General features: G+C 45.4%; 1 protein-coding gene across 1 annotated transcript in view; it reads right to left on the bottom strand.

The window, feature by feature from the left end:
• The window catches only part of LOC119169735 (MAM and LDL-receptor class A domain-containing protein 1), a 269,301-nt gene extending 252,545 nt beyond the window's left edge, over positions 1–16,756 (bottom strand). Inside the window, exons 1-4 of the mRNA XM_075886845.1 lie at positions 16,593–16,756; positions 14,349–14,480; positions 8,148–8,401; positions 7,468–7,558 (exon numbers count right to left, since the gene is read on the bottom strand). Coding sequence (XP_075742960.1) covers positions 7,468–7,558; positions 8,148–8,401; positions 14,349–14,480; positions 16,593–16,704 — 589 coding nt within the window. The 5' untranslated portion in view covers positions 16,705–16,756. The remainder of the gene's footprint in view (positions 1–7,467; positions 7,559–8,147; positions 8,402–14,348; positions 14,481–16,592) is intronic.
• Positions 16,757–22,587: the final 5,831 nt, after the last annotated feature.

Here is a 22,587-nt window from a genome sequence, read left to right as displayed (position 1 = left end):
CTAGCTTCTCTTTCTATGAGACATAATATTAGTGGTACATAATCACTCTTATGACAAGTATGAGTTCGTGGATCTCACATATTAAATACAGGAAAAATGCTCATGACCTTTTTCATTGCGCTCTCTATAACAAGTCACAGAGGGGGAAGGGTCGAATACTGTAATGTGACAGGCCTAACAATACCTGAGGCTAAACTCTTCGAAACCACTATATGATTATAAGAGACACCATAATGTGTTGCTCCGAAAATTTCGGCATCCTAGGGTTCTTTAACGTGCACCTAAAATATATACTTAGGCTTCAAACATTCTAGCCTCCATCGAGAGTGCAGCCACCACAGCCGGCATTCGATTCCGCAACCATCGGTCTAGCAGTTCAGTGCCATAACCACTAGGCCACCATTATGGGGCCATTTAGCGTCTTCACCGCAAGGTTTTTTTTTTTCGAAACGAGATTCTAACATGTGAGACTTGAAGCGCAAGCAAGAGGCCTGGACAGATTAAAATTTCTTGAACAAGTAATGCCGCAGGAGTGGCAATACAGTGGTGCATCTTTCTGAATTACATTTCATCGATTCATCGTGACGCATTATTACAGTAGAGCTGTTATGTTCGATGTGTTCTGTGTATTGTAGAAACACATTCTTGAAATGAATCAAATTCATTTAAAACGAGGTTGCGAGAACAACCAGGCAAGAAAGCTGCATTGAGCAGCTTCAGGTTCATCGAGCCACTTCATACACTGGGCAGCTTCACAGTGGCCAAATAGAACCACATGATATGAGTGATGTAAGAAACAGCTAAAAGAGTAATAACAGCAAGAAAACAGGTTCAGAATCTGTAAACAAGGTTAATTTTAAAAAATCTGGAAAAAATAATGAAAAAATGGTCATAGAGATGAAGACACAGAAAAGTAAATACAGGCGAACCCATGGCAGCACGATGAATGACATAAATAGTAACCGAGTAGATACACTGAGATCCGGTAATGGCCATGAACTAGCACGCACTCAATCACTGATAAAGCAGTCGGTAACGATGATCAATAATAGCGGCCGCAACGTGTGGTTTCCATAAGTGTTTGCCGCCCTTGTGTTCCCTTCTTTTTCGTTGGTGCTTTGATGTGGGGAGTAGCGGAATTCGTGCTATTTCTGTGAGACATACGCTCTACAAGAGTTTTGTAGCAGCACTGTGGCGGTCGAGGTTTGTCTACATGCACTGACAAATATTAATATATGTTGGGTGTTACGTTCTGAAACTCCCTTATTCTTATAACAGGTACTGTAATAGAGGGCTCCGGAAATTTTCACAATCTGGTGTTCTTTACGTGCACTGATACCAATTACTCTACCATTTCGCATTCTCTTCCATTTCGCCTGACGCGATCAACTCAATGACGTCATCAAGCGGTGGCGCCGGTCTGTCACGCAACGCACAGCGAGTTCCCTCAGCCCATGAGCCCGTTGAAGCGTTCGGTGCCTTCCAGTCTGGTAAGTCTTACGCAATGCGTGGCCACATTCGTCGTCCTTGGTGCAACCACGCTCAGTGGCTGGTCCCATTGGAGGATTCCGACAACACGGCCAGCGGCGCTTCTGGTTGGACATTTGGTTACTCATTGGTTACTCAAAGAATCCACCCGGTGCCTATAAAAAAAAGCCCTGCGGCTCGTCGCCAGCAGTAGACCTATGTGACAGAGAAACGTCTTGTCGGTTCGAGCTGTTTCGCTGTCGGTGCGGCACGGTGTCCTTGGCAGCGGCGAGTTTCGTGGCGCCCTTGGTAACCTCGTCGGCGGTGCGCTTCGTAACAGTGGATGACAGCTGCGGGATCGGCCGGCGTCAGTGACATTGATGCGGTGAGTGCCTGATGTTTTCCCATCAGTTCAACAGACTACTCTAGCATAGGTTATAGTAGTTCAAAGAAGGGCTGTGTGAAGCATTAGACTGAGATTTGATTGTTTCAAGACAAGTTGTGGTGCTTTGAAACCAAAGTTAACATGGAGGCTGTAAACACGACAGTGTTAGAAATTGATTGCGCGTCTTGATAGTCGACCTATAATGGTTGCGGCAAGCAGATTTTTAACAAGCCCAAACAGCAAGAGGCTAGTGTGAACGATAGAGAACCTAAAGTGAAGGAACTCATATAAATTTGCGAGGAACTTGGCCTTTTTTGGGCGATGCGAAACGACAGCAAGCGATCCTTGAGATCATAAAAAATGCAGTAGTGACGGCTGAGGAAGTCGATGACACCTTGGCGGATATCAAAGCACGCCGCGAGGAGGCTGAAAGGCGAGAAGTTCGCGAACGCGAAGAAGCAGAAAGGCGAGAACGCCATGAGGAGGCTGAAAGACAGGAGCGCCTTGAGTTGAAACAAATCAGCAATCCTACAGTGTTCGCAGGCGCCGAGCATAGCTTCTGCGACGGTTCAGGTGAATGTTCTCAGAATTCGGTACCAACTGCCACAATTCGTAGTGGGCGAGGACATGGCGAAGTATCTCGTCAAGCTCTAACACGCCTGTGAGCGAAAGGCCTTAGAGCGCTTTCGTTGGGCGCAGAACCTCTTAGCTCTACTTCCCGGCGAAGTGACCGACGTGATAACGGGCTTGTAGAGGGAAGCGTTTGAGAGCTATGACGGGGTTAAAGAATTCTCTTGAGACGTTATAGGTTGTCACCCGAGGATTTCCGGCAAATGTTCTGTTACGGAAAAAAGGGCAATGAGTCACATGTTGACTTCGCGTTTCGTCTTAAAGCTTATTTAATTGAATGTTTCAAGAGCGAAGATGTTTATGAAGATCGCGATAAGGTGGTAGAATGCATTGCATTTAAACAATTCTACCGCTGCATTGAGGATGACGTTAAGCTTTGGCAACAAGACAAGCTTGGCAAAGTAAAGCTAAACGAGGCAGCAGAGTTAGCTGAGCAGTAATATACTCGCCCAAATTTGCATAATGGCGCAGTGCGTTAAAAAAAGTGAAAGAAAAGACAGATTTTCAAAGAAACCTGGTGATCGGGAACCCACTCCGCAGCATTATTTCAGAGAGGACCCGTCTCCTACGAAGGCCACATTAGGGGAAAGGCAAACGGAAGCGGAGAAATCTAGTAAGGTTCCTACATAGCGCATTGATACCACACGGGCGTTTGAGTCACGGAAGCCGCTAATCTGCTACAACTGTAGAAAGGAAGGGCACATCGCGGTAAACTGTAAACAAAAGTTTGCATTCGCAGCAATCAAATAATCGGAAAAGAACATGTGGTTGTTAGAGCTGTATCACCAGGAAATTAGTGTGATTGGGAAAACGCGTCGAGCGCTTCGAGACTCAGCGGCAAGCATGGACGCTGTACATTCTTCATTTCTGTCTCCAGACGACTTTACAGGAGAATGCACGAGCATCAGGCAAGTCTCCGAGAAGCCAAGTACTTGCTTACCAATCACTATGGTTGTCACTAAGGGCCCGTTCGGTTAGCTACGCACCGAAGTGCCTGTGTGTGCCGCGCTTTCGAATCGTTTTCGTTACTCTTACTCGACTCTTAGCAGCTTCTCAAAGAGCGGGGTAAATCGTTCTCCAACTTAGCGGACGTCGCCTTCACGCCATGACAAGTGCGGAAGCTTTCGGAGGAACTTGATCTCGTTCAATGTAGTGAAACACCGCGTGCAGAAGCGGCCAAACGTCGAGCGAGCCTCGCACAGAAAATTCTCCGGTTAGGTCACTCGTGCAGCCAGCCACTGAAGCGAGTGCCGCCGTCTTTGGCAGTGGGGGAGACGAGATGGCACCATTGGGTGAGAGCGAGGAGGACACTGCTCTCTTGCCTGTGGCTGAAAGTGAGAGAGAGCTGTCGAGGGTTCCCCCTCGAGAGCAGCGGGAAGAGCTGTCCTTTAAATCGCTACTGGAAAGCGTGAAATTGGGAACTAAGAAAAAGAATGTTTCTTTTTATGAGAAATCAGAGCTCTCGTGTCGTAGTTACGCCAATTCTCAACGTCGCAAGTACGAGCAGCTCTTGCTACAGCATAAGTATCGTCGCCTAAAAGTGATCGGTTACTGAGGTGGAGCATGATACTCCGACAGCACAACTTGGAAAGGATAGCTAAACGCTAAAGCAGACACGTAGAGACGTGCGTTTTAGTTAGTACCTTCTCCACCTTTCGGTTTTTGCTAGCGAGTCGGCGCAAAATTTTGTGTGCATCACGGCTTTTGCTGAGCGCTCTCGTCCAGAGTGATACCAAAGAGCCAGCTTTATGTAGTATTCTCCTTCATTACGTTGTTGTACGTGTGAACTTTTTAGTTCTCGTTTTAAGAGTCTTGTGTCCCACATGTTCTACGTGATGTAGAGGGAACAAAATTCTCATAGACACGTAGCTAGGTATATGCTGCACTATAATTTATCTGGTATTCTGTCGCGTAACCGAGGGCAATTACTTGTGTCGTGTGTTCGTAGTCTATCCTTTCTTGACAAGTTGCAGAAGGATTGACAAGTGATGTAACCAAATATTGTCCGAAGGAACGAGCGAAGCTAGTCGACAAGTTTTGGCGACAAGCCAGTGTAGCTGTGATCCGCCCTCAAGAATGGGATCTGTTCACGAAACTGACCCCCGTATTCTAGAACGTCCCTTCAGTCAACGCTTCACCTTCACTTGAGAAAGCCGATGGGAGCGCCGTCTCTGGGCATGGCAAGTCACTGTATATCAGCGATAATCTGCTGTGATTGCAGTGTCATTTTGAGCCGAGCTGTTGCACAGTGCTCAACTCTGTGAAGTGAAAAGTGAAAGTCGAGTCAAGGAGCGTTCGTGAATACGGTGGTGAGCCTAGAGCCACCTCCTCCCCTTAACCCTGGAGGCAAACCTGGAGGGACCTGCCGAACGAGTACGCCCAACATCCGAGCCACAAGAAATCAGCTCTTCTTTCGCCGCATCGTCTGACGGCGGGGGTGCTGAAACGCCTGTGAGTCCAGATCGAACGTCATCGCCTCTTCAAAGGTAATCTGTGTCAAGGACAGTGAGTGAGCCCACCTGACGCCACCACCTCAACGACGTCATAGAACTAGGCAGCGCCGGTGAGTCTTATGCAACGCACCGTGAGCTTTCTCAACTCACGGGCCCGATAGCAGCCCGATGATGCAATCGGCGTCAACCAGTCGGGCGAGTCTTACGCAGTGCGTGGAAATATCACTCGTTCATAGGTGCAACCCAGCGGCGGTTCCTGACTGAAGGATTCTGACGCCACGACCAACGATTGTTCTGATTGGACGTTGCTGACGTTAGAAACAACCGGGGACTATAAAAAAAATTGCCCGTGGCTTCCCTCGGGGGAACACTGAGGAGGATGCGGAGCGTAACTCACGCTAGCCGAGGGAACTCGACCGGCAATCAACGACTGCTTGCACGTAGCACACACGACGTAGTCGGCATAGTCGGTGCCCTTTCCAAACGTATCGCAAAGAACCGACAACGCTTTGGAGTTGTTCTGAATGTTGCCGATCCGAGTTAATTTGTTATCGAACCAAAGACGATCACACACCTTGCAGGTGTGGCCGAAGCTTCGGTCGAGGAAGTCGCGCTTGAAGCGAGCGTTGGGCGTGGCATACTGCATGGCGCGCCACGCCGCTACCTCGGCGCGCTTGCGCTCGCGGGCAGCATCGGGATCGGCCTCTCGTCGCCGACGCTTGCACTCGGCTTCCCGTTTTCGAAAGTCCGGGTCCTCTTGTCGACGCTTACGTTTCAAAGCGGCCGAATCCGGTGCTGCTGCTCGACGCTGACGTCTCTCAGCGGCTTCACGTTCTCTAAGTTGAGCATCTTCCGCTCGACGCCGACGTTTACGTTCGGCGTCGCGAGCTCTTCTCCCCGCTGCCTTGTCTTCGGACGACGACTTGGTAGCGGTTCCGCCAACACTTTGGCCGGCGCTGGTCGAAGGAACGTCGATCATTGCGACCTCGGATGTCGACGCGCCGTACAAACCAACCGACGAGCGGCAACTGAGCGAGCGAGCACCGACCTTGAGTATATATACAGCGCGACGGCGCATGCACTGTCAGCTGTCGAATGTTCGAGAAGGGGGAGAAGCGCAACGGCGCATGCGCGCGCGCCACTGCCGATGTTCTCGAAGCGCGACGGCGCATGCGCGCGCGTCAGCTGCCGGCACGCGGTGTGTAGAGGAGGAAGGGTGCACAGATGGTGGAGGAGTGAAGCGCGCGCGGTGTGTAGAGGAGGAAGGGATGCACAGATGGTGGAAGAAGAAGGAGGAAGCTTGCGGACGGCGCCGCACTACAAGCCTCGAGTATTAGATGCTCCGCATCTAAAATGGCAGCATATCCATGGAGTGAATGATGGAGAGTGGGGCGAAGAATTCGTCCATCCATTCGTTCTTGCTTCCGTCCATTCATGCGTCCGTCAGTGTGACCGTCCATGCATCCATCAGCCCGTTCGTGCGTGCGTCTGTTCGTGCGTCCGTCCCTGCGTTCGTCCATGCAGCCGCCCCTGCATCCGTTCATGCGTCCATCCATGCATCTGTCTATGTGTCCGTTCGTCCATCTATTCAACACTCCAAGTACCACCATCTCGCATCTTTTCATCATATATTCCCCATATAGAAGCACCGCCATCCAGCGGACATTCCAAGGAGTAAACGAGAGGTGGCATATGCACACTTTCTTACGGTTTGCGCTTCGAGTCCACATCCCACATTTAACCACCTCGAGTTCATGGTATATACTAGTTCATTGTATTCATGGCACTGCGGCTCAACGCTCGCTAAACCTTTCTAAAACTAAGGAGGTTACACCCAGCGAGTATAACGTAGCAACCCTTTCTTTTCAGATAGTGCTCAATGTACATGCCAATGGCTGCTAATGGTGATCGCAGCCTGCGGGTTAACTAAAAGCCGAATGCTCCTGTCTCTCATTCCCCATTAGCAGCCATTGAAATGTACATTGAGCACTAATTTTTATTGTTGAACAACGCACAAAAGAAGTCTCTCACCGGCACCACCTTGGAGGTCAAAATGTTATACTTGCTGCATTCTATGGAGGAAACGAGAGAATGCACGAGCTTGTTACATACTACGGGGGACGAACGGGTGTCGCTATAAGGAGCTTCGCCCCTAAAAAAGCCAAGCGGTGCGTCGCTACGCAGCCGACCTATGCGTCAGAGAGAAGACCAGAGGGTTACAGCGTCCGTAGACACATCGGCTGTTCGAGTAAGCGTTCGGCCCCAGTGTTGTGTATGTAAAGCCTCCACTCTATGCTGTACATAAATTTTCTCGTTAGCCAGCACTGTCACGTGATTGCTGAGAGAGCGTACAGGGGAGATGCCACAGATTCTTACCGGGCCCCTAACACAGCTGAACACGCTAGCATGTAAGCGCATTCTTGGAGTGCTTGGGCTAGCTGTTGCACATGCACAGTAAGGGTGGCCATGCACACCAGATTGAGCTCGACGATAAGCTTATTCGCATGTAATAAATAATTGTCTACAGCTTACCAGGCGCACATTCCCCGCTTTCCACACTTAAGTCGTCCAGTGCGAAGACGCCTCTTTCGGGGAAACGTTCGACGAACGTTCGAATGCTAATCTGCAAAGATTTGACGAGAGAACGTGATTGCTTCTAAGACATAGACAAACATCCCGCGACAAAACGTCGAGCAATTGTGAGGAAATATCACCTAACGATTCTTCCACGCACTGTATGCATCCATAAAAACGTCTGCAGGAAACCCGCTTTCGAGTTTTTGAACCCTTGGTTTAGGTATCAATTATAGTTTTCAATCCCACTTTGTTTACGCTGATATTTATCCTCGTCGATGGAGAAATATTAAAGCCGATTTCTCTCACTGTCGCAATCGATATTATTCAAAGCAAAAGCATAGGGCAATTGTGTACTTCTTTATTTGATGTATGCGGGTTGCACTTGCAAATACTTATAAATATGCTTGGTGCAGACCACACCGCAATATTTGGCGCAGAGTACGAAAAGTGAAGTTTATTCAAGTGCTTATGTGAACATCAGCAATAAATCTGGAGGGTTCAATGACACGTAGAAAGAACAATAGTTTTCTCTCTCTTAGATCTTCATTCATTCTATCTAATACACCGATGGTGCTCTATACGCACGAGCGGGTACCTAAGAGCTACGCTTTCAAATAAGATCAGCGTGTACCTACCGCAATTTTTCCAGCGCGCTTTTCAGAGTAACGCACGCGCTGCCACTCGCCGGCCATGTCCCGCTGAGTGGTGTAGAACAGCTTGCGTGTGCCGCCAGTAGTAACCGCGTAAAACGTGGCCCGGCTGTCGCGCGTGCCCGACTGGTGGTACCAGGCAGTGAAACAAAACGGCCCTACCACTGTGCTCGTCAACTGGGCCACCGGCGTCTTGTTTCCTGGTTGCTCCAACATCGCGTAAGCACTCCAGCCGTTCCCTGCGTTTGTGCCAGAAGTGATAATTGATACAAAGTATTGCATTCTACAACGAGAGAGATGTACTTCAGGAAGACGACGATTGGCTAGTTGGTGAACGTTCATGTATAAAGCAAAATATTTTTAAGCGAAAGAAAAACGAAGAGAAAACAGCTAAGAATTAAGCAGGACAGTAGTCTACTTACAACTGAATTTTCATTCTACAGACTAACGCTTAAAAGCGCTGCAAAACCAATGGCAGATGTGTAGTCAAAGCAGAGGCCTAACTTCCCCCAGAACCAGGGCAAAGATAACAGCATATAGAAAATAACAATCTTCAATAACGAAGAGTGTAATCCATGTAACTCCACACCATGTAACGTGGTGGATGGTTGACTAACGCAGTAACGACCCTTCTTCATAATAATACATGCCTCCAATATTTCACGTGTTGACAGATCTTTATGCCTAAACAATATCTTAGTTCTGTGGAACTTAGGATAAAAACCATAGTTATCGCCATGCATTGGTAAATATGGCAGGTGCGTAGACACACACCTTACGGATGCAAACAGTAAAATAGAAAAAAATGCGAAGCGCTCGATGAGGTGCCGACTATGTGTCATTTTAAGGCCTTTAGACATTTTGTTTTCAATGTGCACTGGCACCTCTGTGCACATTGTGCATTTGTGAGGTTATGGTATGCTTACTATCATTATCCCATGATTTCTGGTTGAGGATCCTTGTAGCACGTTTGTCAGCTCTGCTACATTATCTTCAACAACTGCAACAAACCATATGTCCTCTTCTCGTTTATAACAAGCAAATTGAATTATGAGCTTGCCCGTCGAGATAAATTTGTGCGTATAGTGCCGTTCTGCCAAATTCGAAGGCCCGCGGTCATTTACCAGTCAGATCAGTTGCATTTCGATGGGGTGAGACCTAAAGTACACCTGAGTGCTGAAGTTTTGGAGCACTTCAAACAATGCCAGATAGTAGAAACTAATCTAAAGTTCACTTTTATAAAGCTCAGCAAGGTAGAGAGTTGGGCTATTCAGTGACGGTTCATTACACCGTAAGGTGAATTAGAGCAGTTTTGAGAGGGATAACGGGGAGAAGACCGGACACTCGCTACGATTGTGGAGGTAACGAGTGTCGTGCCCTTCCTCCTCTCCGTTCTCTTTGTAAAATGTGCGCTATCTCATCCTATGGTAGAATAATTCACAATTTTGGCCTCCCGCATGATCACATCGTAGTTCTGTCTGGACAGGTCACATGAGAGAGAGAGAGAGAGATAAAGATGCAAGGAAAGGCAGGGAGGTCAACCAGACGCACATCCGGTTTGCTACCCTGCACTTGGGAAGAGATAAAGGGGAGAAAAGAGGTTGCAGAGAGATGAGAAGGTACACACAATCACGAGTACACTCGGGGAGCACACACAGTCTACAGGCGGTTGCTCAGGTTTCTTACTTTAGGTAAAGTAGCAGTGCTTTAGTTGCTTTCTGCGCAACTGAGGCAGATGCCCAAGGTCCTAATATCTTCTGCACACAAAATGGTCCAGGGTCAAGTTGATTCAAAACCATCCGGAGCTGGCATCGCTGTGTGTCGTAGCAAGCGCAGCTGCACAGGACGTGTTCGATGGTCTCTTCAGCTCCGCAGTAGTCGCATGTAGGAGTGTCTGCCATACCAATGCGAAAGGAGTACACCTTTGTAAATGCAACAGCCAACTAAAGGTGGCATAACAGTGTCGCATCGGAGCGGGAAAGTTGTGATGGTAGCTTTAGCTTGAGCGAAGGATCCAGTTCATAAAATTGACACCTTTGGAAGCTGGTAGACGACCAGAACGTGCGTGTGAGATCTCGAGCCAGCAGGTAAAGTTGTCTTGCTGCATCATTCCTTGATAGAGGAATCGGGACTACACGGGTTCCTTCATGGGCTGAGCGGGCAGCATCATCGGCTAATTGATTTCCGGTAATACCGATATGTTCAGGCAGCCGTTGATATATAATATCATGCCCTCATGCTAGAGATTCATGATGGCAATGTTTATTTCTTGTACCAATTGGTCATGACTCCTCCTACGCATGGCAGACTTCAATCTCTGAAGCGCTGCCTTCGAATCACAGAATATGACCTATTTTCCTGGACGTTCTTATGTTAAGCTATTAGTATTGATATTATTATCTAATATATTGGTAATGGTGACAATAATGGTATTTAATATATTATTATTATTATTATTATTATTATTATTATTATTATTATTATTATTATTATTATTATTATTATTGTTGTTATTATTATTATTATTATTATTATTATTATTATTATTATTATTATTATTATTATTATTATTATTATTATTATTATTATTATTATTATTATTATTATTATTATTATTATTATTATTATTATTATTATTATTATTATTATTATTATCCTAGCGAAAATTACTCTGGTTTTCTGCCGTGATGAATGCAGCTCAGAAACCACTTCCCTCTCCACGTTTGCCACGGTGGGTCGTGATCTCGCCGGTCTTCGTTATGTCCTCCTTCCTTAGTGACAAAGTATCATAACTACGCAAAGAAAACGAGCGCCCACGTAAGGCTCAGTGCCGGAGTGACGAAAAATTGGGGGACCCTTAAACTTCACCTTTAAGAGTTGAACACGATAGCGAAATTCCGCCCCTAGTGCAACCCTTCAACTGCTAAGTGCATACTTATTGATATGTTTTGTTACATACACACGCATGCACACAAACACGCACACATTAGATTGGACGAGCGCGCGCTATTATAGCCGAATGTGCTTGTTTTCGTCGTGAAACCTGTCGAACTATATGCGTGAAGAAGTCCTGAAACAATTTTTCAAGTAACCATGGAATTTATACACTGGAAGAACTCATTGTCTCACGAATTCAATGCCGCAAAAATTTTAACAACCCGTCTAGAGTGAGTGGAGTTAAAAAGGTTTGTCGCATGCTGCACTTGCATTATCTCTTCTCACGTCTCGAAGAAAGTGCTGGAAGCGAAGCAGGGAGGGGTGGCAGGGCAAAGAAACTACCGCGCCTCGTCACCTTGAGCACTTTTTTTTTCTTCGGATGCGCCGTTTCTGCAGTGTGATCACACGCGCACTCGTGCACAAGAAGCGGCCTCCCGCGGCTATGTCAGTAACTTGATTTTGCGGTCACTGATGCACAGACGATTTATCGCTCACAACCAACGCGGGTTTTCCGCGACACGAGCTCTTTAACAGTATTGCAATAATAGCCATCCGGCGTCATCGCTTCTCTTCATGGAGAGGTGCGCTTCATCAATGAGGCGCTGACGAACTGTGCGGCCGCCGTGCCAATTAAGGTAGCTGTGGCCCTCCTAACGCGATTGAACGATGACCGTTGTGCGATTTCCAAGCCGCCTTCGTGCTGTGGAAAACCTCACTCTAATACCCTTTCTCCCTCGAATTCACCACCAGCTCAAGACAAATCCGAGCGACGCAGCATGATTCATGCGACAGCTGATTTTGCAGCTCTTCTTCTACTTGAAGTCGATAGAAAGAAAAAAAAAACCTGCCTCGTTTGGGCGAAGGACTACTTCAGCTCTGTTTGTTGCTCAGCGACCACATTTGCCTCAACAGCCTAAGGTCATATTTGTTTCGAAGCTGAGCCCGTACACTACCGCTGCTGACATCAAGAAACATTACTTGAATGAATTTGTCTCTCATCTTTTGTTCCTTCAAACTAAATTTCTGATTTATCCTACTTTTAAGGTCGAAGTTGACGAGAAAGCACTGCAGCACCTGAATGACCCTTCAATGGGATGTCCCTTCAAACCTTTCAAGGGGTGCTTCACGATGACGAGCTTTATTCCTTTACTTGAAGTGCCTAGTGTCGAAAGTGCTGTGTGACATAGATATTCCGCACCAAAGTACTCGTGGTCTACATACCAAGAAAACCAAATATTTCGCTAATGTTCTTTTGTCTTCTTTTTCTATGATTGCTTGGCTGGGCCCTGCAATTCTCTCATCTCACTTCCCCCCCCCCCCCGACCTTCCCCACCTTCCGCAGCAACCGAGATTTCAGTGCAAACAAACAAAAAGGTGGTGGCGTGCCGATTTCCATTGCCAATTGGCCAAAATCTGCTAAACAGAAAGTCCTGGAATCTTTCGAAGAATCTGTATTGTTTTAAATCAGCTTGGAGCACCGAAGAAATTATTAATTGGATGTATCCATTTATCGCACGGCATTTCCATTGCCTTGTTTCATGATGTCAAGTCTTCTATTGAACATGTGCTTTCGCCTCTTCGTGACCACAACTATTGTTCTTGATGACTTCAATGTGCCTGGAATTGACTGCATCACGCTTACCTTGTCTCATTACAATCACTTCATCGAGAAAAAAGTGCAGCCTGCTATTGGATTTTCGGAATTTAATCCTCTACTAATTTATTTCTCTACTAAGATAACACCGTCGTCACTTGCGAAAACGTCTGGGTCCTCTGTCTGTCAAACGATCAACCCGTTGAAGTTTCCCGTTACGACATCTGTCTTGTTCATCCGAACGAATTCCACCCACCACTTAATGTAAGATTACTTCTAGGTGCCGAACGAGTGAGCTACAGCAGAGATTTTAACCAATCTCCGTGATTTGCTTTCAAAAGAGGGTATACTACACGGGCTTTTGTCATTAGTTATGAGTGGTTGGTTGGTCCATGGTTACTGACGAACCAAATGTTGAAGACCACGTTGAGCAGTTTACGGAGATTTTATTAAACAGCATGCAAAAACTTATACCGCAATATAGCCTAAACCTCTTAAATATCCCCAATAGTTTTCTTCTAAACTTATAAATGCATTGAAGTATAAATATCGTGCGCACAAAATGGCGAAACGTACTTTTTTCAGTGTAAGAAACAATTGAGCTTTTTTCTTCCTCTGTCGAATATTAATATTAATAACTTCAATCGAATAATAATAATAATATATAGGAATATTATTAGTAGTAATAACGTTCTTCTTATTACTATAACAATATTCTTTTTATTATTGTTGTTGGTGTTGTTGTTGTTGTAGTTGTCTTTAGGCACCTGTTTATTTTCGCATTTCGCGAGTTTTGTTGGTTGGACATCCACACATACCAAGGGCCGTGGTATGCAGATGTACCACATGTGTGACTTCTGGGAAAGATTTTATGAAGGGTGCCGTATTCGTGTCGAGATGTGTATGTAAGCCCTGTTTTTCATACACTCATGTCGTCTTAAAATTTCGGCATTCATCACGCAAAGGAGTCGACCAGGACGGCTTTGATGTGTAGATAGATAGATAGATAGATAGATATATAGATAGATAGATAGATAGATAGATAGACAGATATATATATATATATAGATTGATAGATAGATAGATAGATAGATAGATAGATAGATAGATAGATAGATAGATAGATAGACTTCAATTGCCTTATGTTACCTGAAAAGCCACTGAGGGATCACTGTCTGTGGCCTGCTACTCTCTATATATAAATTATAGGAAGACTTGAATGATTGATATGTGGGGTTTAACGTCCCAAAACCACCATATGATTATGAGAGACGCAGTAGTGAAGGGCTCCAAAAATTTCGATCCCCTGGGATTCTTTAACGTGCACCCAAATCTGAGCACACGGGCCTACAACATTTCCGCCTCCATCGGAAATGCAGCCGCTGCAACCGGGATTCGAACCCACGACCTGCGGGTCAGCTGCCGAGTACCTTAGCTACAAGACCACCACGGCGGGGCGATAGGAAGAGCAGGACTAAAAGTTTAAAGAGGCAATGCGAATGAGTACCATAGTATCAAGTTAACTGAATACATTAAACAATGTGTTAGTTTCATGCACGAAATGAAAACAGCCATGTGCGATATAGATGTGCGATGTGCATACACGTTTTCGCATATACACCGTAAATGCCAGTACATAAGACCTCACGTCTTACCGTTCATAAACGTATGATCATGGGTGGGTCCATGCTTCATGTCAGCAACTTTGCGTGCCTGAAAACAGGCTTGTCGGTCACAGCTTGTCGATACCCAGTCCGAACACATCCCGTTTTCAAAGGAGCAAGCACCTGCACATAAAAGAAAATGACAGTACAGATGCGCATATGCTAGCTTCGATCAGATAAGAGTGTGTACGTTCGCCCGAGAACTTCTTTTGGTGGATACACTGTTTTCATTGTGCCGGAATGTTTCAATACAACTTACCCATTCGCATAATAATTCATAAAGCATAATGGCAAATCCTCTGCAGTGAGTGCTATTTCGGCCGCTTTGTAGTTGTTTCAGCGAACTGGGTATGCATACCACTTTTTATATTGCCGAATGTGAACAACATTCACAGCACGTTAAAGTGGATAATTTCATCCTTATAATAACAGCTAAAGAGAAATAGGCAAACAAGTACAAAAGCAGAGCAGAGTTGAACAAAAAAATTCAACCACAAGTGTACCATTATGGTCTCTGGTAGATTTCTTCGCAACAATTAGCGGAAAATAGGGAGCTTTATGAAGTGGCAGTATTTGTCTTAGGCCACCCTTTACAAGAAATACCACTGGCGAAAACAAGAACATGCCTAGCTTCGGACAGCCGCAACAAAAACTCTCTATAAGGGGCCTAAGCACCATCTGGGAGCTTGGCTAGCGTTTCACCGACAAGCAATCACGACAACCGAAAACGTGCACAATACTCTGGTTAGGATGTTACCAAAATACTCTTATATAAACATAAGGCAGTGCTTTCTCAGTATCAGGCATTGCACATCGCATACGAATTCAGTATTCACTGGCGTCCTGCTGAAGTCCGTCAGATTCCTTCGTCGTTCTTATTTATGCGAAACGCAGGGGTGTAATGAGGGGGTGGTACACCGGGCCCAAGCTACCTTCCTCCCCGAATTTTCGTTTCGCAATGACACAAAGAGCGATAAATTACCATTCGAAGTGCGTGCCCTCCACAAATTCAAAAATGTGCCTCCCCCTCCCCCCACCCAAAGAATATTTCTGGCTAAGCGCTTAGCAGGACGTACACATGTGTTTAAGTAATATTTCGCGTCTTCCTGATGAGACGAAAAGCACAAAATTATTCCCATGGTCCAGATACTAGTTACAACAGGCTATCTCTGTTACTTCACTGTGTTGACCATGAAGCACCATAAAAAATAGGCCGTATGAAAACCAACTTTCCACCTGTGTGGAGGAGGAATCACCTGATAACATTCCGAGCGCATACACTCAAGGTTTAAAAAAATACATCAAGCGTCAGTACTCTGATGGAGAATGTCGTTTTCGAACCGCGTTTTTCATGGGTATTCTTTCATGGGACCATTGCGAGAATTCTCGACCCTATGCAATGTTTTATACCAGGCACCTAAGTAAAATGCTTGAAATAGGGTAGATTTTGTGCACCCATTCAGTCTGTTAGAATAACCGCACTTGACGTTATGAACGCAGCATATTTATCCAAAGTGAAGCAGTAGATAAGGTGGCCGGCTGCTGAGGCGAAGGTCGGGGGAATGATCCCGACTGCGACGGTCACATTTGGATGGAGGCGAAGTGTGCAATGCCCTTGTATCAAGCAATGTCAGCGCAGCGCACGTTAAAGAGTACCGAATGGTCGAAATTCTGAGAGCTTGTACTACGGTGTCTCTCATAATTATATTGTTGATTTTTGGACATAAAATCACAAATATTATAGACGCAGCACAAACGATGCGCATGTGCGCACTCCCAACAGTGATTTTGAAGACATTACGGCGTGAATTAAAGCGCCAAACGTCAACGCATCACCACGCGCAAGATGGACTCAAATGCTTGAATAGCTATATGGGCCTTAAATCAAAACCGACTCGTGGGGAATTTTTTCATTGACCGGACATGCATTTCGATTTCTCGTGGTAATATCTCCCGTTTGGAGTATACGCCTTTAGACTGTATCGCAAGGTTATTTTTTTTGTGTAGTGGTAAAGGAAACATCCACTGCACGTCATTTCGACACGAGCCACTAAGATTTATATTAACCCAGGCACCGAGTTGCAGCACTGAAAATCAGTTCATGCCAGGTCACAACTCTGATACAAACAATACGAGCTACGACTGCATTCGTTAGAGAGAGCGGTGAAACCTCACGAATGAAATTCACATTGTTGAGCATTACATGAAAGAGGTACAAAACGGCGCGGCACTTACCAGCTGCTACGACTGATATATGAATAAATAGTAGAGCCAGTAATGACGACACAAACAATTCACGGTCTAACTGTAATAATTTGAAGCCACGGGTTCCTCGTTCAGGTGCCATTGTTATGGTAAGTCTGTCGGTTCTGAAAATGCTGGCAGACTGTCACGACTACAGAGACCCGTCCTTGGATGTGGGAGTAGACGGCCTACATTCTTTCAAGTTGGCGAGATTAGATAGGAAATATATTGCAGATACCCAACCCGCCGGTATTATCAGTTGCAGATTCGATGTAGAGGCTCAATGTTCATTCGTCTGCCCTAATAATTATGTTATGGCACATGGTGGTGTAAGTTTTCGTCAAGATCTTGCTTTTACTCAAATTTGTGTCATAACTTAATTCTTGTGTTCATTGTGACGAAAGAAAGGAGCGAAAGGAGCGCGGTGTGGGGCATCTCTATAATTGGACTTGGGAAAGCAGAATACATTATCTCCATCGGAATGACGTTTATCAAGGCTTCGAAGTGTGTTTCGTAACGCGAGAGCTGGCATTGTTGAAAACAATCACAAAGCTAGGTCTGATCCAGAATCTTCCTAACGGGAGCCCAGTAAGCGACTGCCACAACGAACTACTAGGTTGTCTGTTGCGTACGTGCATGTATCTGAAGTTAATCAAGTTTACTTTGTTGTCCTTGTCAGTTGGTAGACAGACCTCTCTTCTTTGTTATTCCTACGGTCCCTGCTTACCGAGCTGTTTGATTGATTTGTGGGGTTTTACGTCCCAAAACCACCATATGATTATGAGAGACGCCGTAGTGGAGGGCTCCGGAGATTTCGACCACCTGGGGTTCTTTAACGTGCACCCAAATCTGAGCACACGGGCCTACAACATTTCCGCCTCCATCGGAAATGCAGCCGCCGCAGCCGGAATTTGAGCCCGCGACCTGCGGGTCAGCAGCCGAGTACCTTAGCCACTAGACCACAGCGGTGGGGCTTACCGAGCTGTTTCTTTTATCAGTTACAAAGGCAGTACATAAAGAGGGCCCCAGCTATCTTTCGCTAGAGTTTTAAAATATGCCAGCACAGGTAATGGCCACGCGATGAAAAACATCTTGCTGACTGTTGCCTGGACCGAGTCAGATTAATTGCTGTGATTTTTTTTCTGTTTTCTGAAGAAATGCCTAATTAGGCCACTTTTACTAACTAACTTTTAAGCAACAAAAAGAGCCAAAATTCTAATGAGAAATTGTTCATCGGTCTGCAAAACGTCTCATTAGACAGTTTCAAGCTTCTTATCTTTTCATTTTTGGTGCATTTTTGCCAACTACGTACCCCCGAGAAATACAAAAACAAAGTACGTGACAAGCCCGCTCACGCGCCCGTGCGCACAATGAACCCAGTGCTCTCTAACATCCCGCGTAGAACAACCGTAGAATTTGTCCGATTGTGCTGTCACAGGGCCACGACGATGTTATTAAGTGTGAAGCATTTCTTAGCGAACTTCGGAGATTTTGACCATATCTATCTATCTATCTATCTATCTATCTATCTATCTATCTATCTATCTATCTATCTATCTATCTATCTATCTATCTATCTATCTATCTATCTATCTATCTATCTATCTATCTATCTATCTATCTATCTATCTATCTATCTATCTATCTATCTATCTATCTAGCTAGCTAGCTAGCTAGCTAGCCGCCTATGCCTTTTATCTCTTCTGGCAATTTGGATAATGGGATCTGTACCTAAATTGGTATGGAATATTATGGCGAAAATTGAAGTATGCATGTATAATTGCATGCATGCACGTATGCATGCATGTAGTGACGTATAAATTAGAAGTAGCAAGCACAGGAACGAATTGACTGGCGGAACATGGGAAAGGCCTTTGTCCTGCAGTAGACGTCAGACGAGATGATGATGATGATGATGATGATGATGACTATGACGGTATTATGAGCATAAGTGGCAAGTAATAACTTGAAAATCATGACATGTGTGCTATGAATGACATGATTTACATTTCATGGTCTTGCTGCTCTTGCAGTGGTTTCGTTTATATCACATATTGCGAAACTGGTATGGTACGACATGACTGCATGGTGAACACAAATAACAAACCCTAACGTGGAAATCATGACATACATGTCATGCAACAACATGACTACATGCCACGCTCATGCCGCGCTCTCTGCCGTTTCGCTAGCTTCACATAGGCCAAATTTCATTCTACGTTACGTAAATGTACGACCGAGGTAAATGAAGTGCCCAAACAGGAAAATCATGATGCGTGTCATGATAAACATGGCTACATGCTACGCTCGTAGTGCTCTCACGGTCGTTTCACTAGCTTCCCATTTACTAAGTTTGGTGTTACGTGACGTGAATGTATGACGAAGGTATATGGCTGGTGCAAATATGATAATCATGACACGCTTGACATGAAAGAATATGGCAACATCCAAGCTCATGATACGCTCAGGCCCATTTCGTTCACATCAATTATACAAAACTTCGTATTACGTCATGGAAACGGACGACGAAGTAAATGACGTGTCCAAACATAATAATCATGACTTACGTGTGATGTCGAACATGACTACATGCTACGCTCCTGGTGCGATCGCGGTCTTTTCGCTAGCTTCATATATACCAAATTTGATGTTACGTGATGTCAGTGTAAGGCAAAGGTATATGACTGGTGCAAACTTGATAACTATGATATGCGTCTTATGTAAAATATGACTCATGTTACGCTTAGTGCACGCTCCACGCCACTTGACATCCACATATACGAAATTTCATATCATCTGACGTGAATAGACGACGAAGGTAAATGACATGTCTAAGCATGATAATCGTGATATGCGTGTCATGTAAAACATGACTACATGGTACGCTCATGGCGTGGTTACGGTCGTTTCGCTAGCTCCACATGTACCAATTTTAGTATCACATGAGATGAATAGATCACGAAGGTAAATGACACGTCCAAACATCATGACATGGAAGCCATGCGCAGCTTACTTCACGTCTGCCTCGTAACGTTGTGCTGATTTTAAATTGACTTTTCAATCTTCCTCATTCGTGCTCCTCATATCTTCGAGCCCCACTGTATGATGGATCTGCCGAATTTTGGCATTGTGATTAACACGTTTTGTTATCGACCGCGAAAGCGACAACCACTGCGACTGCTAATCGCTGTCTTCAACCGGTGCGAAGGAAGCGTATCTTTTCGTACGCTGAAATTTAGGGAGCATCAGAATTACGTCACGCGTAGGTGCACCAGTGGGTTTGTCAAGTGTTACTTTGTTTTTTTTCACGGGTATTTTTAGTTTGCAGAAACACACAATTAATTATTAGGTGTAAAGTTTGAAAGGGTCTGATGATCCGTTTCGCAAACCAATCTAAAACTCTCTCATTCAGATTTTTCAGCCATCTTCGTTCCTTCACAAGCTAGTTATTTAAAGGGGCCTATATGCAGAATATTGCAAACACACACAAAAAAAATCGGCAGATCCCACGTACAGTGGGAATCGATGACATGCGAAGCATGAATGACAAATGGTGATATGTCACATAAAAATCAGCACAACGTTACGAGGTGGAGATAAATGATGCTGTACATGACTTCCATGTCATGATTATCATTATTGGATGTGTTGTTTACCTTCATCTTCTATTCACGTCACGTGATGACAATTTAGTATATGTGGAGCTAGCGAAACGGCCGTGAGCACGCTATGAGCGTTGTATGTTGTCAGGTTCTGACACGGCACGCGTGTCAGGATTATTATGTTCGCACCAGTCATATATTTTGTCAACGATTGACGTCACGTAACACCAAATTTGGTATATGAGGAGCTGGCAAAACGGTCGTGAGCGCATAATGAATGGCCCAATATACTTGAATGTAGCGTTGGCGCGGACGCACGCTGGGTACAGTGACGCTACGTTAGCAAAACGCGAGCACTCTATAGTCCGACGCCAGGCGTGACCGGCGCGATCAGCGTCCATCAGCACGGCCTGACGGCAACCGGCGCGAAATGCGACATGCTGCGATTCGTGCCGATGCGCTGCACTGCGTCTGCCTCTTTTCGTGACGGAGGGACGGCGGATGCGCTGACACATGCGCCAAAGTAACCAGTGTGACACGCGCTTGGCCTGGCAACGCCGGCGTGACGCCACGAGACGAACGCCGACGAGCACGCGCGCCGCGTCACGTCGAAATGGATGGCGTCTTGACTGTGGCATGTAATCAAGTTTTAACAGGACACGCATCTCATGATTATCATGATTGCACCATGCTGAATTCACATACCTTCGTCCTCAATTGGCGTCACACCGAACTTGGCGAATGTGAAGCTAGTGAAATGGCCGCGAGTGCATCATGAGTGTGGCATGTAGTCATGTTGTTACACGATGCGCATTTCGTGTTTATCGTGTTTGCACCAGCCTCATACCTTCGTCAATCATTCACGTCCCATAATACCAAACTTGGCATAAGTGAAGCAGCGAAACGGCTGCCGGCACATTATGAGCGTGGCATGTAGTCATGTTATTACATTACACGCATCTCATGATTATCATGTTTGCATCGGTCATATAGCTTCGTCATCCATTCACGTACTGTAGCACCGAATTTGGCATATGTGACGCTAGCGAAACAGCCGCGAGAGCATCATGAGCGTGGCATGTAGTCATGTTGTTACATGGCACGTATGTCATGATAATCATGTTAGGGTCTGTCGCTTGTGTTCACCCTGCATTCATGTCATACCATACCAGTTTTGCAACATGTCATGTGAACAAAACCACCGCAAGAACAGCAAGACCAAGAAAGGTAAATCGAGACACTCATGACATACATATCATGATTTTCATATCATGACTAAGCAAATATGCTCGCCATACAGTCATGATATGCCATACCAAGTTTGGTGTCGATATCATTATCCAAATGGCCAGGAGAGCTAAAAGTCGTAGGTGGCTAGATAGATAGATAGATAGATAGATAGATAGATAGATAGATAGATAAATAGATAGATAGATTGATAGATAGATAGATAGATAGATAGATAGATAGATAGATAGATAGATAGATAGATACGCTCAAAGTCGCCGAAGTTAGCTAAGAAATGCTTCGCATTATAAGGTATTGTGACTCACTTCAGGCAATTTGGTCGTGTCGTTATGGCGTGTGTTGGCATATTTTGAAACTCTGGCGAAGGATAGCTGGCACAGCCTGTATATAAAAAAACTTCATGACCAGCTTACCGTACGCCGGTGCCCATTAAAACACATTTGGTGCCACAGAATATTTTTGGACGTATAATGATTTCCATCTTAACCTGAGACTTAAGGTTAACGTTTTTCAAATGTGGGCAGGAGATAATAAATTGAGAGAAAGACAGGGAGGTCAACCGAAAATTGTCGTATCTGGTTTGCTTCCCTGCACAAAGAGGAGGCGGGAGAGGAGAAGGAAAGTGAAGGAAAAAAAATTGGCCCGAGTCCACATGTTACACTGTAAATATCGTCGAAAGACGATAGTCTTGCGTCTGGAGGAAGTGAACAAAACGTTTATTTGATTTTCTGCGCAAGAAAATCGGTGAATGATGTTCTGAAGGCGCTGCGGTAGAGTGCCTCGAGCGTGCAGCGGAGGTGAACTAGCGCATCTAGGCTTGTTGGACACAAGCGCCATCTGGCAGTTATCTTCGAAAACGAAGGCGCGCAGACCACGGAGAAAGATTCGCGACAGTCTCGGAGGTGATAAGGTGCAAAATGCAAAGTGACGGGCAGGTACCACCACCATGTCATCGCAGCAAAGAGCTGAAAACACCTTCTTGAGCATCGCGTTGCACTGTCGGCGCAACGCGATAAACGCTACAGTCCTTAGACTTACTTGTGTGTGCCTCTTCTAGTATGAAGGCAGACATACAAAATATAGACGTGTTGTTATGGCGCCTCAGATATGCGGAATATTTGCTTTTTTAAATGACA

Source organism: Rhipicephalus microplus, chromosome 2 (genome assembly GCF_043290135.1).
Source record: "Rhipicephalus microplus isolate Deutch F79 chromosome 2, USDA_Rmic, whole genome shotgun sequence".
In the NCBI taxonomy this organism is placed as follows: domain Eukaryota; kingdom Metazoa; phylum Arthropoda; class Arachnida; order Ixodida; family Ixodidae; genus Rhipicephalus; species Rhipicephalus microplus.
This window is presented reverse-complemented; position numbering and strand designations above follow the sequence as displayed.